At 39.4% G+C, this 19519-nt stretch overlaps 2 protein-coding genes across 2 annotated transcripts in view; both read right to left on the reverse strand.

Annotated features, from left to right (window-relative positions):
- Positions 1 to 3076, reverse strand: part of LOC108604216 (serine-rich adhesin for platelets) — a 61560-nt gene extending 58484 nt beyond the window's left edge. The window contains exon 1 of the mRNA XM_017993581.2: positions 3057 to 3076. The gene's annotated coding sequence lies outside the window, so the exon portion shown is untranslated. The remainder of the gene's footprint in view (positions 1 to 3056) is intronic.
- Positions 3077 to 3161: 85 nt separating this feature from the next.
- On the reverse strand, positions 3162 to 18451 carry LOC108604827. The gene is made up of 6 exons (XM_017994440.1): positions 17887 to 18451; positions 11252 to 11466; positions 11051 to 11186; positions 10018 to 10151; positions 3968 to 4301; positions 3162 to 3835 (listed from the first exon to the last, which is right to left on the reverse strand). Exons 1-6 carry the CDS (start codon positions 18251 to 18253, stop codon positions 3678 to 3680), a joined length of 1344 nt encoding a protein of 447 aa, XP_017849929.1. The 5' UTR covers positions 18254 to 18451; the 3' UTR covers positions 3162 to 3677.
- Between the last annotated feature and the right edge of the window lie 1068 nt (positions 18452 to 19519).

The following is a 19519-nucleotide window of genomic DNA, read 5'->3' on the forward strand; positions in this document are numbered from 1 at the left end:
ATTTCATTTACTACGCAGTTGCAAAATTAATTCAGTCAGAGTTTGCCTTTAGCAAATTTTTTGTAGTCCAATTGGCATTGAATTCAATGAATTTAGTATTGAAATATTCAACTATCTCACATTGTTTCGAATTGATTAGTTCTAGTTAGCCCGCAATTTCTTTCTGTGTAGCTGTAGACTCTGTTAGACATAAATTGAGCTTGCTTGCCTGGCCTGCCCACTCTATAATAAATCTCAGCTGCATTAAGCGTGTGGCATAGGTTAGCTGCCATTGTTGTTGCCGTTGCAGTTGCGTGTGGCAAACATGACCAGCGCATGACGTGCATGAAGTTGTACGTGGTAGTTGCAACTTGCTGCAGCTGCAAGCTGCCACTTCCAAGTCCTTTGTAAATGTCGCGAGGCCCAGGCCCAGAACCAGGCCCAGATAATTGTGCAGTTACTTTTGTGGAATGCTTAATGCCTCTGCGCTCAAATGTGGTTCAAACGTTTATGATGTGGCGGTAGTCGTTGCCATACTCGCTGCTGCTGCTACTGCATTGTTTGCCTCTCCACGGCAATACACGGCGTATGCGTAATGAGCTTTTGTATGCTGTATTCTCTGTGTGTGTGTGTGTGTGTGCGAGTGGGCGCACAATTAGGTATTCCGCTTGTGAAAATTACGTTGACAATCGAGCTGAGTCGAAATCCTACGTGCAGCTGCATGCATAAATTGAAAATTTTAATCCCAAAATCAGCTAAATCAGCAGCGTCCTGCTCTCGCCGCGGTTTCTCATTTGTGTGCCACACACACACACACACACACACACACACATCACATTTGGAAAATACTTTAAGCTGCTTGCTAGGCTATCATCAAGTTGCAGCTGACAGTGGCTCAAATATAAATTCAACTGTCAGACTTTTTAATGCAAAAATTTTGTTTGTCATATAATTTATATTTATTACATTTTAATGAAACGTCCATGCCGGTTAGTGCAATTGTCAATTTATGGCCTCGATGCATGGCTAAAAAATATGTATGAAATTAAATTAAATGCAAATTACTTGTGTAAATATACACGCAACGAAAAATAATGACAAATAGCATATAAAGTGGAATTGAAAACTCGCTTAAATTAGTTTATGTTTTTAATGAAAAATATTATTATGAGCAGGCTCATTATGCAACTATAGCACTCGAATAGTATATATGATATGGTTTATTATATAATTAGTTTGTTTTGTGAACATTTTTTGGGTTAGCAACAAAATTTATGCGAATTTGTTCATTGGCTGGGTGCGTTATCAATTTCGGTTTTGCAAACGTTAAAGTTTTTGCCATTTTAATTAAAATGCAATGAGTTATAAAATCATGAAAAACGCATAAAAACATTAAAATTAAATTTCGTTTGCTGCATAAAATATGTTTATTTAATTTTGATTGCCATTTGGCTGCGCCGCCGCCGCTAACGAACTGCCATTGTTGCTGCCACACACACACACACAGGCAAAACTCACCTAGCCGCAGCATTAATGATGAATTTGTCATCAAGTTGCACGTAGCATATGCAATATATATATATGTAGAATACTCTGCGACAAATTTCATTTGCCCAAATCAGCGTATACATAAAATTACATAAAAAATAGATTATGGGTACCACACAGAGCCCAAAGTTAAAGAGTGCTTGACAAATCAAATATTCAGCGCATGCATACAATATCAATTGTTATAGCAGATTGTGTGTGTCGAGTCCAATCCTTGCATAAATATGTTTTAAACAGTAATGAAGCAATTGTGCTGAAACTTTCTTGTTGAATTGACATTATGGCGTAGCTAAAAATAATGTTAAGTAAGGCAGTACATTAAGTCTGAGAATTTTGATAGCAAATGTGCTTTGAGTTTGCTGCTGAGCGTTAATTAATTGCAATTTTTATCAGAGAGCTGCTGCTAAATTTATTTGCAGCGCTAACTGCTAAAGAAAAATTCGTTGCATACTTAGCGGCATTACTTTAAATTAACGCTTAATTTTTTATTGCCAACATTTATATTGTTAAGAGCCTCAAAGTAGCCAATGCTGCAACAATTTGACTTAATAATTAAATCAGCATAACACTAATTCATATGTTTGCAACATTATTTATTATTTACTTTACTGTTTGCTAGACTTTTAAACTTTTGTAACGCTTTGACTGCAATTTAGCGAGTGTTTGCACAATAATGTAATTAAAATCAATTATGTGTAGATGCACTATATATTATAGTATATTTTGTGTATATTTAAGCGCTGCACTTTGTGAAAAAGTCATTAAAAGATAAAATCGCAAAATCAATTAGCCAGAAACTTTAGCCTCGCCTGCCCAGCCAGCAAGCCAGCTAGCCAGCCATACTAACTGTTTGCCTCACACAGTGCAGTGTGTATCGTACTTGGGCGCCGTTCAGCCTGACCATAAATTGCAACACTTTTATCGCTATGCCAGCCCTTGTCGGTTGTTGTTGCTGTTGCTGTTGCTGGTTTGGGTGTGGCAACGCCTATTGCCTGCTTTTTTGGCCGATTGCACGGCGCACAGTTGCAGCTTCCGATTTCCGTTTCCGCTTTGTGGTGCCATCTTGGAGCTGCCTTACATAGTGTGCGCGTTTTTTGTTTAACTTTTTGTTTCTTTGCAAATAGCGCGCGCGCGCTTTGGCCTAAGTGGACAAGCAGCAGCAGCAGCAGCAGAAGAAGTCGGCGCTTGGCTGTGCGTTGTGTTTGGACTATTTGGCAAACGTAGTAGTTCTTTCTTTCATTACTTGCCCACTGGCCGCTGGCCAAGTTGTAGCCTTGGCCAAATGGCAAATGCATTTGCCTGTGAGTTAACGTGCTGGCCATTTTGAGTTGCAGTTGGCCAAACGAATTGAGTTCCGTTTGCATGTTGTTGGGCCACGCCCGCAAGCGAAATGCATTAGCGCTTACGAACAACAACAACAACAAATATTGATAAAATAAAAATGATTTATGCAACAGCATTAAATCGCCAATTTGTAACTTAAGCTGAGTGTTTAGCTGATTTATAGTAAAAAATAGTAAATTACTTACCAAGCTGCAATGCATTGAATTGACAATTGGCTGCTGTATAGAATATTTGTTCACAAATTTATTTTAAATGCATTTTTTCTTATATATATAAAATTCATGTTTTTTGGTTTTTTTGGTTGAATGACAATTATTAAATTGTTTTGATTTGCTTGAATTGTTTACTTAGATTTAAGCATGATATACTTGCTCGTATATGTATAAGTGTGTGTATGTGTGTGTGTGGCAGCAATTGAATTTATAATTTATGCAATATTTAATGCATCATTAAATAATCCATTCATTAACAATTAACCATGTTGTGTGTTTGTGTTGCTTTCATCTAAATTACGTGCAATGGAGCTTACATCACAAAATAAATATTTACAAAATGTACGTGTGTGTGTGTGTTTATAACAAATATTATGTAATTTATATAGTAATTAGTTTACATATACATACGATTACACATATAATTAATGCAGTTATGTCGCTAAACTTTATTTAATACCAAAAACAATATTCCGAAAAGCAATTGCAACACAAATGCGCTTCAGCATCTAAGCCTATTACTTATGTATGTGTGTGTGTGTGTATGGCTGTGTCTGTGTGTGTAGCTTACAACTGCATTAGCTATTTTTGCATTTAACTGTTGTTGCTTCTTAGCCAGCATAAGCTGATTAAATAGCAAACTACAATAATGCAGCCAATGCTATTAGATTTCTTGCTCGTCGCTCTTGCTCCCGATGTATTAAAATAGGTTTCCAAGAAATTGCGTAGACCCGAGTTCGTCGATAGTGTAACTGCAAAATTGTAAAATTTTAAATGCATTTATAAAACAAATGTATGTCCGTCCGTTTGTCTGAGTGCTGTTGTTTGTTTGCTCATTTGTTTGTTTGTCTGCTGTTCTTGTTGTTGTTGTGGTTGTGGCTTACCTCTGGCCGGCACCGGATCCTTTTGCGGTGTGCCCAATTCGATTTCCTTGTAGTCTTGATATAAATCACCAATTTTCGCCGTGCAACGCAACATGAGACTCCCAACAGCGGCACCACCACCACCACCAGCATTGCCAGCATGACCATTGGCCGCATTGGCTATCAATGCATTTGTCATGTACATAGTATTAACAGCTAGTCCATGTAACTGCAAATTCCGATTGCCATGGGCGTTAGTAAAGTGCGCTGACTGTAGTTGCAGTTTGAGGTTCAGTCTGGCTGTGATTAGGTTCTCAACTGTGCGTATATATTGAATCTCATCATCGCTGCTGACCTGAGCAAACAGACAGGAAGTTACACAAAATATGAGAATTAAATAGAGATCTATATAATGTATTTACATATATATAAATATTGGCTTCAACTTTTCATTGATTGATAAAGATTTCGCTTAGTTCAGTTAGTAAAAGCTACACATAAGCGAAGTCCTATTCTTTATTAGAAGTCAAACTTAATGGGTGCATTGGTTATTGTTCTTGGGCTTAGTTCTAGTTCTCAAGTCAAATGAGCCCTTTTTCTTTCATATTAATTACTCAATTACTTTAATGCAAATGCATAATATTTTTTGTTAATTTGCAAGCCCACAGATCTAAGCATTCATTGCAAACAGTTTTTTGGGAAATTGAAACATTTTATTTACATTTTGTTTAAACATCTACAGTTCAGTTATTCTTCAAGCAATAACATTTTATTTTATGATTCAAATACAATATTCCATACAACTAATGTATGTAGATCCAATGCTGCTAACTCTAGCTTAGTTAAATTAGTTTAGTCAATACAACCAATGTACGCAATGCTGCTAACTTTAGTCTTAAGCTGAAGGCTGTTAAGTGTTAAGACTGAAGGGCAGTTTAACTCTCAGCTCAGCTTCTAACTGCAGTCAAAATAAAGCCCAGGCCAAACGCACTTGTTTAATCACCAACAGTCCATGCACTACTGAACTCAGACACATTTTTCAATGTGCAAGCGTTGAGGGTGTGAGCGCAAGTCGCTTAGAGAGCGTGAGCGATAGCATGATACAATAATACAAGGTAGCGGACTGCGCTCTTGGGTTACTTAGTTTGTGCTGGTCGCCAGCGAGCGACTGAAGCTAAGTACCCGAAACACTCAGAACGAAGAGCGCAGTCCGCTATATATATGTATATATATATATGTATATGTATAATTGTATTATGGCGTGAGCGAAAGCAGCGCTGCTTGTCTCTTTCGTTCGTGCACTCGATCGCTCAGCGCTTCGACTTAGTTTAGTTTCAATCGCAGCACTGAGCGATCCAGCGCATATGAACCAAAGAGGCGAGCAGCGCTACATTCGTTCATACACTGTTATCGCTCACGCTCTCTAAGCGACATGCACTTTGAAAAACGCTTGCGAGTTCAGTTGTGCATTGACTGTGGGCGATTAAACACGCAGTGTGGTGTTTGCTTATTATTATATTATTTTTCACACATTTTCATCATCTCGCTATAAAATTGCTAAATTGACAACAATGTTTGTTTGCTTAGTTAATTGCTTAGCCACTAGAGACAATAACAACAACAACAATGCGAATTGTTTTGCTTAACATATGCATAGCCTGCAAGTAGTTTTAAATTATTCATAACTCTCAGCTAGCAGACAAATATATGCGCATGTATGTGCATGCACAGTTGTAACTGATTTTTGCTTTCCGCTTCCGCTGGCAGTGCTAAAAATATATATAGTATATATGCATATATTTGCCAAGTGCATAGCTTAAGAGCAACAACGCCCCCGCAACGCCCCCCCGTCCCCTCAGCAAAAAAGTTACTATCTATGCTTATCTGTTGGCAATTTGTCGACTCTATGTGCGGGGTGGGGGCTGTCGAGGCTGCACTTGCGGCCACGTCGGCAGCTACTGGCAAATATTGTAAGCCAAACTGAGGCCAGCGGCCAGCAGCAGCAGCATCAGCAGCCAGCAGAGCAGTCACTTGCACTGGCAATGGCAATGGCCATGCGAGCGGCGCAAGTGTGTGCATTGCATTTGCTGCTAGGGAAGCGGATGCTGAAAACGAACGGACTTTGCCATGTCATATTTCGCATATATGTTGTTGTTGTCTTTACTCGTTGCTGTTTTTCTCTTCTTTTTTTTGTTGCCCTTTGCTTGTTGGCGCGTTTTAAAAACGAGTTTTCAATGTTACAAGTGCAGCAGAAGCAATGGCAATGGCAACACTCATACGCCTTGTTGGCTTTTTATGTTTCATCATACACTTTGCTATTAAGCAAATTGTAGACAGGGTAAGCATGTGTGAAAGAACTTGAAAGCGAGCAAAGAATGTTTGTTTAATGTTGTGAAAAGAGTTTGCCTGAGCAGAACTTGAATTTGTAGTGGGCAATCAGCTGGTTGCAGACTTGGCTAACGATTCAAACTTTAACATGGTCTGTAAGCATAGCAGATCGTCAGCTCTTGATCTTAACATAACAGCTTAACGATTCTAACTTTAACATAAGGCTGTTAGCAGTAATAACATGCTCTGTTGCTATAACAGATCGTCACCTGTTCAACTTAACACAAGCTGTAAACAGTCTGTAAGTGTAACAGATCGACAGCTCTTGGACTTAAGCTGCCTGCTACGCATTTAAACTTTCTTTAATTGCGCTAAGCCGAGTTCAAGGCAAAGTGTATATCAAAGTCAGCTGTGTTTTATGTTTGTTTTCCCTTGACGTTTGTTTTTGTTTTCATTTTGTGCGCCTCTCTCTGCAAATGTCCGACAGTTTGTTTGAGTATCTGTTGTTCAAGGTTGTTGCGCATGCATGTTGTATGCTGTTGCTGCTATGCAAACTGTTTACACTTTTTGCCTTTGAGTTACTGCCAGGCAATAAAGGCAACATTTTGTGCGTCTGTCCGACAGGACAGCCTGTCATGTCGTCTGCTGCTGCTGCTGCTCGCTGTGTATGCATTTAAAAATTTCATTTCCGCACTGACAACAGCAGCAACGAGCAAAGCTGCGCCTAAGTCTCGTCCAGAGACCTTAACGCTTGCCGCATATGCATATGTTGATGCTGTTGCTTATGTGTTTATGCTTTTACTCACAGCTATGCTGTGTGCTTATGCTTTCCGCTTCATTTGCCAGAGATTTGCCGCCAACTTGGGCTTGGGCACATAATTTCCGTTTGGCGCATCTTTACGCAGCAGCAGCAGCAACAGTCATGTTGCAAAATGCTTTTAGTTGCTGCAGAGCCCATTGTGTGCCAACAAAAGGAAGTGCAGGCGCCATTGCGCAAATGTGTATAAGTATGTGTGTGTGTGTGTTAGTGTTAGTGTGTGCCATTTCCGTTTGCAGCAACCTGTCCTTAACTACGAGTGGTGCTATGCGTAAAGCTTTGCCAATTTAAATACAATAAATACGCATTTCATTTCCACTTACAAACTCATTTAAGCGCCACGTATTTTTGCCAGCCACCCTGAACTGCAAAAAGGTGTAAGGCATTGTGCCAAGCTAAAAGTGCTGCCTTCAAATGAATTTGGGTCAGCAATTTTCTTAGCGCTCAAAACGCAGCACAAGCTAAAAGTTGCGCTTTAAGCGAAATTCAGTTTATATATATTACAGGGTATGTAAGTATTGTGCTAACTAGTTGGGCATATATGTAAACTTTTTTCTCAAGCAACTAACACACACACACACACACCCACAACATTAAGCTGCACAATCGCTTTATTGCTCTGCTTCTTATTGTTGTTGTTTGCAACCCTTTTTTACAACAGACACACACACACACAGCGACATTTTGCTTTTGGGCTTGTTTTTTTTTGTGCTGCTTCTGGTTTAACTTTATATTTGAATTTTATTTTTATTTTTATTTTCATGCTGGCTCTGGCTCTAGCGCTGGCAGCAAAGGCACAACCAAAAAACATAAAAAGCCATTTTTAGTTAATTCGCTTGCGCTCTCTTTCGCACGCATTCATAGCATTTAATGCTGCGTTATTTACGAGAAACTCTTAAGACGCCAAAGCGCTTTAATTAAGCATGTGGCTGAGGCAGCGACCCAAAAGTGTAAATACCCTCATATTTCTAGTGATTTACCTTTATGGCTGCCGAACTCCCCCAGCCACCCAACTCCTCCTTAGCAGGTACAGCGCGCTGTCTCACACTCCACAAGTTTGGCAATTAAAGCGCACACACTTTTGGATTTGCTTGCGTAAACATTTTGCTGGCGCAAATTGTTTTCAAACAACATCAACATTGCTTAGCTAAGCTAACTTTGTTGATTTGGCATGTTGTTTGTTTGCCAACCAGCCCAACTTGCCTTGCTAAGTTCATTTTGATAGCTGGCCCATTAATAAATTTTGTGTGGCAAAGCGTTGTCATGTTAATTTGCTAGGCTTGACACAAATATAAAATTGCTGCTAGTTATGCATTTGTTAAATTGTTATGCAGCTTAGACTTTAATATCGATTTGGCTGCTGCTATTAATCATAGGACACTTGAAGCTTAGCACTGACTGCTGCTTAGCTTTAATAATGTGCCTGCGGACCTTTGGCCAGCTGGGGCGACAATACATAAATAATCTATCAAAGAAAAATCAATACACGCATAAATCCCCAAATTGTCTAGCCAGAAAAAAAGTAAGCAGCGGCTCGACAGCTCTCTAAGCTTAACTAATGCCCTTGATTCGATTGCCACATGCCAGTGCCAGTGCCAGTGCCGAGGCTACATTTCCATTAAGAAAAGTTCAAAGTTTGCTTAGGCGTCGAAGCTTTGCACTAAATGTTAGTTAAAAGTTGCAAAAACTAAATCAACAGCAAAAGTTTTTGCAATAGCTGTAGTTGCATGAATATTCCATACGCAATGCTCAAAAGATTTTTGCAGTCAAGCTGGCCAATTTAAAGAGCCAAAGCTTATAATTCAATATGGCTAAAGACTAAATTGCAAGAGTATTGCCAGTTGAATGATGTGCTGTTGCTGTTCATGTTGCTGCTGTCTACGCCAACATAAACATAACAGACATAAAATTTTATATGTGGCAGGCATTTAACCCACACCCAAGCCACACAGGCCAACTAACATGGCTAAAGGCAGCTTGTACTTTTGTCTTGGTTTTTGTCATTAGTTGGTTGACTGGATGTGGCAAGGCAGTAAGCGAAGTCTAGATAAAATGCTCAACGGCCTGCATATGTGTGTGTGTGTGTGCCCAAAAAAGTAGACAACAGTCAGCGCGACAGATACAAAATGGCCGGATAAGAAGCAGAGCTGTTAGCGTTAAGAGAGAGAGCGAGCGAGCGACTGAGCACGAAGGCGACTGCACGTTATGTCTGATGATGTGGGTAGACATAATATAAAAATTTATGAAGCGTTTAATAAGTTTTCTTTTTGTGTGCGTGTGTCTCTATGTGTGTGTGTGGGTCACAATCGAATTGCTGCTGCTTTTAGGGGGCGTGTCAACTGAAAAGTGTTGCCTCGTAAATTCATTTTGAAACGCATGCTGCTGCTGCAGGCTCAGCGCACAACTTTTAAATGTAATTTATTTGAAATGTCTATTGCTGTCTCGCTCTATGATTAATAACCGCAATGCGACAAAAAGGTTAAACCAACATGGCCAGCGGTCAAAATGAAAACGACTTTGATTTTTAAGTCTTGTATTTTTATTTCTTGCTGATTTATGCAACTGATTAGCAGCAGCAGCCACAAGAGCACAGCATGATAAAAATGCCGCATAAAATGACTAATGATGCTAAGGGTCGCTCCCAGTTGAATCGTATGCATATGACGATTGCCTTGCCTTCGAATTTTCTTTTTGCTCTGAGCTTCATGATAAATTGTTGGCATTCAAAATGCTTGTAAACCCTTTTCAGCATTTATTGACTTCATTTTCGTGCGTCTACACATTTTAATTAAAGACAGCTCAAATTCTATGTTACGTATACGCAATGTATGCTTGACTGCGGTTTAATAAGCGCAAAGCCTTTGCACTAAATTAGCTCAACATATTTAACATTGCAACTGATATTGCAGCTGCTTTGTTTACTTACCGGTATATTGTTTATAGTAAAACGCAATTCGGCTCTTGGTCGCGATGGTGGTGCACTGCAATTAGCTCGCAATATATCGCCGGGCTCATAGCGTAAATGTTCCGTTAGTAGCGTAGGTCGTGCTTCAGGTAATTCTGCAATCAAATCAAAATAGGGCAAGACATTTACTTGGAAATTCGGAGGCATATAAAATGTTTTCTATGAATAATTAATACAATTCGTTAGAAATGCTCGATTTGGATTCTGCGTAAATTTCTGTGTATTAAAAAATTCAACAATTCCAAGCAAAGCCTAAGCAACCTTACTTTATTTTAATACTGCTTTATAACTGAAACTAAAACTGAATTCAAACAACAATTGTTGCTATTTTAAGATTGATTTGAAACACGTTCACAATTTTAATTCCTTGAAATCAGCAAAGCTGCTTTAAACTTTCTTTGCTGCTTAGTTTTCATTTCTATTTTTATTAGAAAATAAATAGCTCCATTCCTGTAGCAATTTTAACTTCAATTCTGCAATTTAACTGAAACTTCTTTGATATGAAAATTGTAGATTGATTCTCAATAGCTTTCGATTAAAAGACAATTCTAATTCCCAGAAATTTTGAAGTGCTGCTTGCAACTTGCTTTGATGCTGTATTAAAGAATAAATAACTCAATTCAAAGTAAAGCATACGCATTGATATTTTGAACTTTAATTCTGCAACTTCTTTTCAAATTGTTGCCAGTTGTAGTTTAACTTCGTATTCGATTAAAAGACAATTCTAATTCTTGGAATTTTTAAAGCGCTGCTTGCAACTTGCTCTAATGCTTAGTTTTCAATTCTATTTTCTTGCTTTTATATTCGGCATGCCTAAACTCAATTGCTGTGCAAGTTTTTCTATATAATTGCTGCTGCTATTGTTGTCAAGTGTCTGCTTGTTGAGGCGTTGCTGCTGCCATTGTTGGCTGTCTGTCTGTCTGTGTTGGCTGCTGTCTTGTGGCTTTGTTCGCTAATGAGACAAGGTCTTTGGTTGTGTGTGTGTTGTACTTACGCGTAACCTGAACATTTGCATAGGCAGTGGCGGTTGAGTAGAGTGGCGCATCGGCGGTTACTTCGCAGCTGAAATTGCCTGCAAGGCCGAAGCCCACGTTGCGTATCATGACCATGCTGCCATTGGAGCTAGGCTCCTGTAAATTGAAAGCAATAAATAAAAGTAGTGTGTGGTACTTGCAACAAGCTGTGCGCAACTTACGTCCACTTTGATGCCTGGATATTGAAAGACTTTCGTATGCGGAAATTCGCCGGGTGTAAAGCGATAGAACTCCATAAGGCCGCGATAGAATTTAATGGAATAAAGCGGCGCACCGTCCAACTCATACAGACAGTAAAGCGTCACTGACTGGCCACGTCGCACCGCCGGCGGCTCCGGCAGCAGGTTGACATCACGCAGCGTTGCATGCGCATCATCTGGCAAGAGAGTGAGAGAGAATGGGAGAGAAACGTTATGTGATTTATTTAAATTGATGCAGCCAGCCGCGCGCAGCTGGCTGGACGCTGACTACGAGCCAAGGCCTGTGCCCGTGCCCATAAAATTCAGCCAGGTAGTCGAGACTGATCTGACAGTAAACGGCAGTCATGCCATCAAAAAGGTAAAACCCACAAATTGCCAACAGTTGCACCCCCACACACACACTACACAGACGGACAGACAGACTGACTGACTACGTGGCAACATTTGCATACTCCACACTCCGCTCGAGCCAAAAGAGCCGTAAAACAATATTGATACGAGTGCGCGCCCATAGTATGTGTAACGTTTGGCCAATGGGCTCATCCATATCAAGCGTTATACCATATCGTCAAAGTTTCTGCTGCCTGCCGAAGCGCATTGGTGCACATAAAAAGCTGAGATTAAAATATGCTGCTACGTGACGGCGATTGCAACATGCAGCCCACCCCACCCACTTTGAAAATGCAAACAGCTTAAAGTGCAGCAAGGTTTTCTGCTTTTCCTTTTTTTTGCGTTTGGCACAGCCACAACAATTGATGATAATGTCGACAAGCATGCATGCGCCAACTTGATGGTGGAAGTACATCAAAAAGCAATTTTCCATTTGCTCTACAATTTTTCATGCCACACAAGCTACAACTGTGTGTGTGTGCTTGGCTTTTCATAAACTCGCAAATCGTTTAAGCCGCCTTACGAGAACTTGTAAACCTCTTTTGCTGTTGTATTATTGCTGCTGTTGCTTTGTTTTTAGTTCTGTTTTGTTTGCCGCTTTTTGTGCTGGCAAACACACACACTCCACTCTCAGTGCAACAAAGTTGCCATACCCTGACTTATTGGGGCCTAAGTTTGGACACCTAAGCTGCTTAGAGAGCCAAAGCTAAATGGCGCCTGTGAGCTATGCAACGTTTATTTAGCAATTATTATGTAGTCAACATGTTATCCCCAGCGCCATTAAAACTTTTTAGCTATTAACAAACTACAGCATATTTTAACGTCGACTACTTGATTCGACACATGTCTATATCTTTAGCTAGGCAATATTATCAGTGCCCAGTTGGTGGCAAAGTCTGCAGAGTTCTAACGACAAAGTGGGCGTGTCGCAATATCCGTTTGAACTTCAGAGCTGTTGACTGACAATGTTTTTGCTTTTTTATGCTTCCTTTGAAAATTAGTGAGGACTTACGACTTTTGGCATTGTGTGTTGCCATGCGTATGGCAGGCAGGCAGGCAGCATTTAGGCTTATGTCTCTTACTCATTTAATGGCATGTCATGGTTGCTAAGACACTGCATATAGCAGCTATAGCCAAGCATTATAGACTATGCTACGTATAACTTTTGTCACAAGCTAAAATATATGTGCAGCTGTGATCATAAAACGTTTATTGACTGCACAATGCCATACATCATGCATTCAATATTATGACAATATGCAGCATACACAAAGCCAAACACACACTTAACCATATGCAGTCATAAAGTTTGCTGCTGCTGCTGGATTTACCAACAAATATGCGCGTTCTGTGCGCTGCAAGTGCAAAGTGAGCGGAGCTGAGCGTAAAATGGCAGACAAACTTTTTGCCAGCAACACAGAACTGAGCAGCACAGAACTCTCAAACAAGCAAAGCGCTCAATGGCGCGCAGGCACTGCAAAGGTTCGTGTGATGAACTCACTTGTGATAATTCATGAGTAATATTTTTATTGTCATGTGGCTGCGATGACTACTGCGCGTAAAGTGAGCAGCAGCAGCAGCATGCACAGTGGGCTGCTGCTCATAAAAATATTTGAAGAGCATAAAACGCAGTCAGCATCAGCGTTGCGGTGTAAGCAGCTTGCTAATTGAAATTTAGTCGAGACTACTAACAGCTCTTGGCCTTAGTCTTGTGGCTTGTTGTCAATTTAAGAGTTTCAGCAAATATATATATCTTTTTAAAGCTCTATATATTATTTTATTCAGAAATCTGTTTCACTCTGTTTAGAATATTAAGCTATGTTTGATTTCTACCTCTGCTATTTATTATTTATTGAATTGATGTTCGCATAAATTGAATTAAACTAATTTAAAGTTTCAGCCTTACGGCCTTTGTTGCTCTGGCTATAAAATAAATAAATAAATTTAAAGTTTTATTCTCTGTCTTTCAGTTCGCGATGAGCATTTCCTTATTCTATGTTAAGCTGCTTCAGTTAATCTACGCCCAACATGGTAAGTAAACTCTCCCACTCACTCTTATATATGCTACAGCTATATCATAGTTTGTTAACATTGTTAAATTTATTTTAAAAAATTAATCAATATTGTCTGCTTTTTCATATGACTTATTAGAATCTTTAAATTAGCGTGCACTGCACTTTGTTATGTTAATAATACTTATTTATAGTTTATTAAACCATTTTATGTTGCACGCTTGTCTTTATTTGATGTATAAGTATTATGAAGCGAGTTCTGTACTGTCAGGCTTTAAATTGCTGAGTAAACTTATTTTGAATTAAGTCAGTTAGACATTTAAATTTGAAAGCATTTTTTTCTGCTAGTTTTTGCACCACTGTGTGGCATAAAGCAATTAAACTTATAGCTCTAGCTCTCTACCCCAGCATTGCTATGTCGATTATCTATCCAAACTGTTTATATGGCTAAGCTACCCGCTCTGGAGCCTTGCATGTAATAATCTTTTTTTAAAGGACTCTGCATCTTTTGCTTTCACTGTCAGCTGCTTTAAATGTTTGAAGCTCTAGCGGCAACTTTAGCACATGCATACTTGATGTAATTATGTGTGCCCCAAAACAACAAACAACAAAATTTAATTTTGTGCTATCTCTCGCTCTCGCTCTCGCCGTCGCCCTGCAGCTGTTATATATTTTGACAGCGTTCAGTGATAATTAACGCAATATATACTACAAAACGATGAATAAAATAACTTCAGTGCAGTTCACTACAGTGCTACACAATTATGTATTTGGCATAATGCATAAGCCAGGCCAAATAATACATTTACACATTTTATATGCACACTTGCCAAACTGCGAAGCGAAGCAGCGTGCCGCAAAATTTGTTTGCATAATTTGTGAACAGCGGAATTAGAGTTGAAATCTCATTTCAAATTGCCAGCCCTCAGTTTATTGCTGTGTGTGTGTGTGTGTGTGTCAAAATGTGCACGAACAAATTGGCAACAATTCTAAAAAGTTGCTGACACATACTGCGAATGTCCGTGCGGCGCTCTCTCAGTCAAGTTAGATATAATTATGTGCTGAATTATGAATTGAAATGTTAGCAAAAAGTTTTTTATAGAGTTTTTATGCGATTTCACTCACTTCAACTAACATTTTGGTCAGCATTTATGGCTAATTCTGCACAGTGAAGTGCTTGTGATATTTAACGTCACTTTAATGTACTCACAGTTGCTAAACTACAATTGTGTGTGTGTGTGTGTGTCATATTTGCATAATTGTAAAAGCTTCGCCCACTCAGTTTGACGTTGTGCAAACTTTTATTAAAAATTTTCTTTCATTTTATTACACAGTCTGCAGCTTGAGCAACATTTTTTATGCTTTTTGGTATTTGTCAAATAGTCATCAATAATGCTATCAGACTATGTGGCACATGCTGCTGTGACAGCTGCAGCTATCAGCTGCTGTTGCGGTCAACAAACATAAAAATAAATGTTTGTTACGTATTTTTCATATAAATTGCGCATGCCAAACAAACGCAAGTTAAAGTTTACAGTTAAATTTTACAGCATTGTGTTTAAAATCAAATTAAAAACTGACAATTTTTTATAAATAAATTTTTAACAAAAATGTATGCAATTAATGCGCCAAAACCAAACCAAAAGCGCACTATATAAATCATTTGTGGTATGCGCCTGTATTTGCTTATGCGTGTGTGTATCTGTGTGTGTGTGTGTACAGTTGCGGTCAGCCTCATGTTGCACGCACAATCAGTCGCCTTTCGTTCTTATCGACTGCCAACATTGATTGCAGTTCATTAAGCACGCTCAGTCGAATGCCTCCATGCCAAGCGCCCCAATCGCCCAACAGCCTACACCTGATGCCTGCCACGGCGGCGTGTGGACTCATTAGCCATTGGACACAAGCCACACCCGCGCTACGTGGTTGTGCTTTAACGGAAGTCGCAGTTGCTGCTGCTGCTGCGGCTCTTTAAGCTTTCTTTCATCTTAATTTTTGCCAACTGCTTGCGGTGGCTTTTAATCTTTAGACTCGCTTACGCTGCTGCTGTCGCTGCTGCTGGCTGCCAGCACTTGCTGGCTATTATTGTTGATTGCTTATTCATGCGTTTATTCATTTATTCATATATATAGTTTGTGTGCCTTCAACCTTTTCGCTCGCGCTTGTGTGTCGCTTTGCGTATACGCAATATACTGTGTTGCTTTGGCACTACAAGTTGCCCGCATACTTTGCGCGCGAAATTAATTGTAGTCGTGTTTATATTTTAAATTAATTATAAATATTTATTTATACTGATTAGTTGGGGTTGTGTCGCCCACTTTAAGTGCTTGCCTGAGCTTAACTAAATTGATTTTGGTTTATTTTAGCGCTGCGGGCGCAAAATCGATTACAAAGCGCTTGGCTTTAAAGCCACCAGCTGTAGCTACCAATTGTACCAAGCTGCCCCATTACTCTTAGTGTTGTGGCAAGCGCATTGGTTGCTTTGCTTTTTTTTGAACATTGTGTTGTTCTATAATTGATTGCAGCATCAATTTCCAAACGAAATAATCAAGCAATACACACAGCAGCAGCAGCAGCTCACTACAAATGCCAGCAGACACACACACACACGCAGATACACACATGTACATGACTTGTTAGTTTTTCGTTGCACAGTTTCGTGCGCTAAAGTTAATTTCAGTTTTAAGTGCTGCCAGCTCAAAAAAAAAGCAAAACCTGCAAGAATTGCTTGAAGTGCAGCTGCAAAATCAAGCAAAATTATTGAAAGCAGCAGTGCAAACTGTGCAAAACGTTGAAATGAGAGGTATACAAAAAAAAAAAGAGAAAGCAACCAACACAAGTCAATTTGTATTACGCTCGCAGTGCTGTCTCTCACTCACTCGACACTCGTTGCTGTTTTTTTTTTTTGCGCTCTGCTGTTGGCTCAGCCGTTTAATCTTGCTCTATTTCTTGCCACTATTTTAAATGTTTGCCTTTTTTTTTTTGCCAAATTATACGTTAAGCTATTTATTTATGCTCTATAAAAAAGCGAGTGCATTTGCATATAGTTAGTCAAGTGAAAGTTAGTTAAATTAAAGCAAATGTTAGACTATCGATAGTATCGATAATGTAAGTGAATGTAGCAAACTAAAGCAATGTATTTATTTTGCTTAATGTTATATGGTTACTAAATAAAAATTATTATTAGCAACAAATGTGTTAAAAATACGCTTAATATTTCGATTATTTATCAATTCTATCGATAGCACTAAATATGTTACAGCCAAAGTAGCTATGTCTGTACTTTTTCTACTTGAGATTTGCATTTTTTATCTAAAGCAAATTATTAATATAGCAGCAAATGTATTAAAAATACAGTTGAGTAGCAGTACAGTTGCGTTTGTTTATCAAAACTATCGATAGCTTTAAATGTACTAGTTACTGCAGCCTGAACAGCTATGTCTATATTCTTTGCACTGTTGTCATTTGTGATTTGTCAAATTAAAATATCAACTAAAAATAATTAAAATCGTTGATGCATTTCAGTATTAGCTAAAGCTCCGATTGCTTACCGATATTATTGCTATAATAACGCTATAACTAAATGCTGCAAACAACTTAAATGTTTTTAGTTTAACTATTGTTTGCATTTAGTTATAAAATGTATATTTTTAAAATTGTTGCCACAGCTTGTTTATCGATACTATCGCAGCAAACTGCAGCTATTTAGCTAGTCGCTCTATTGCCTTTTATAGTGTATGCTAGCTAGCACTAGAAATGCTTTTACGTTTAGCTGTAGCTGCAGCGCTTGCGACTTTTGGGATAAAAACCACACAAGCGTTTTTCGGGGGCTGTGTGCTGTCAGCTCAGAGTGCGCTTGTAACATATCCCGTCTCGTTTCGTTTCGTCTCGTGCTGTTTGTATATATAAATTTGTTTTTTTCTGCTCAGCAGCAAAAATCTGCACAAAAATGCACGGAAATTCATCTTGATTTGTGCTGTTGGGGCGCTTGGCGCTTAGCTTGGCTATGCTTTTATTTTTTTGTGCGCTGTTTTGTTTGGTGGGCTAATGTTGGGCTGCACTTTTTGCGGTGTTGGAGCAGACAACTGCTCGCTTTTTGTGTTTGCGGTCTACTAAATCAGCGACATTTAAGCGCATTTTGCCAAAAGTCAGTCTCGAACTCAAGGCAATTGCCAGTGAGCTTGTTGTACTTACCACAAACGAGGCAGAGACAGCAGAGCAGCAGCATCAGATAGCGCAGCGTGTAGTTGGCCTTGTTGCGACTGCAACATGAACACCTACGCGTGTTATACTCGCCATGGCTGCCTACACTCGTCTCAGTTGCTGCTGTTGGTGTCATGCTGTCTGCTGCTGTTGCTGTTGCTGTTGTTGCTGTTGCTGTTGTTGCTGAGCTGGACGCACTGCCATACAGCAGATGACTTTGCATTTCCGTGTTGTTGCTGAAGTTCGGGCATCGTTGCTTTGACCTGACGTTGCGTTGTCGACGACGCTCACACTGACAGTGCAATGCCGTGGGGAGCATTTTGAGTGATGTGGTTAGCGTTGATAGCGTCTGCCACATTGTCAGGCGAACGCGCGCGCTTTATACTCGTTTCACGGTTTTTCGCAAGCGTTTGGCTCACACTAGTCAAATGACATTAATTAAATGTGTAATTAATGGGGCAGCTGCTGCGCCACTTGATGATGATGAGCAAGTTAATTAATTTGGCATGCTCGACGCCAGATTTGGCTACAGATTACTGCAGCAGCAGTTTATATATATGAGCATATAAATCATGTGTGTAGCATATAATTTATAACTAACTATGTGGCACTGTTAATTGTATTTATTTGATTAAATATTATTTTGATTTGTTGCACTTTGTTGCTTATTAATTTTTTAATAATGCGCACTTTACTTTACTTTTGGCTTTATTTATTAGCTGCTTATTGTTGCTGTTGTTGTTGTTGTTGCTACGCATACGTCATGCAACCGACGAAGCACGAACACGACTAAACGACGCTGCTGCTGCTCGACGAAGTTGTGTTGTTGTGCGCTGTGAATGTTGCTAGCGTGGCTGGCTTAGCAACATGTTGCTGCCTGCGACTGGAAAGCGTGTGGTTTTTCCTTTGGCTTTTCCGCGAATACGCCTCGTCACTTGACATTTATAGACGCTTTTAGTGCTGCTTCTAATTGCTTCATATGTTAGACATATACTTCACACACAGCAAGTTTTCTAATGAGCCCATGCCCTGCAATTAGCTAAAAACAAGCAAAAGAGAGAGAGATAAAAAATGTTTCAATTAGTTGTTGACAAAGCAGGCGGCAGGCGCAGAAATATTATTAACTTTATTGTCTGTCGTTAAATGTTGTGAGCCGCTGCACGAGTTCTAAATAAATAATTTATGAGCACGCAAGTGCATGGCGGCGCTGCTTATTATTGAAAAGTAACAAAGAGCGACCAAAACACACACACGCTGATAAGCATTTTGGCTTACAATGACCTTTGCCCCATTGTAATTGCTGCGGCTCTCAAACAACACAAAATGCTCACTGACCAGCAGCAGCAGCAACAAAAGCAAAGGCAAAGGCAGCAGCATTCAATTGTTGTTATATATCCATGGCTTTGGCTTTTGGAGTTTACTCGCTTAATTATTTATGACTTCCCCCAGCTGGGGACTGTTTAATTATGCGCTGCAAGGCCGGAAACGCGTATTTCCAAATCCTTTAAGCTCGACCCCCATGCTCATCATCAACAGCAGCCACATCAACATCCAACTGATGCCCCCTTTGTGTAACATTTCGATTCGCCTCTAACCATAATAGGCCATCTAAGCTATACTCGTC

Source organism: Drosophila busckii, chromosome 3R (genome assembly GCF_011750605.1).
Source record: "Drosophila busckii strain San Diego stock center, stock number 13000-0081.31 chromosome 3R, ASM1175060v1, whole genome shotgun sequence".
Classification (NCBI taxonomy): domain Eukaryota; kingdom Metazoa; phylum Arthropoda; class Insecta; order Diptera; family Drosophilidae; genus Drosophila; species Drosophila busckii.

Coding starts and splice junctions, on each gene's coding strand:
- LOC108604827 (XM_017994440.1), bottom strand. CDS start 18,253: ATGTGGCAGACGCTATCAACGCTAACCACATCACTCAAAATGCTCCCC. Junction 11,467..17,886: donor CTGTCTCTGCCTCGTTTGTG/GTAAGTACAACA, acceptor CTCTCTTGCCAG/ATGATGCGCATGCAACGCTG. Junction 4,302..10,017: donor TTACTATAAACAATATACCG/GTAAGTAAACAA, acceptor CTGTTTGCTCAG/GTCAGCAGCGATGATGAGAT.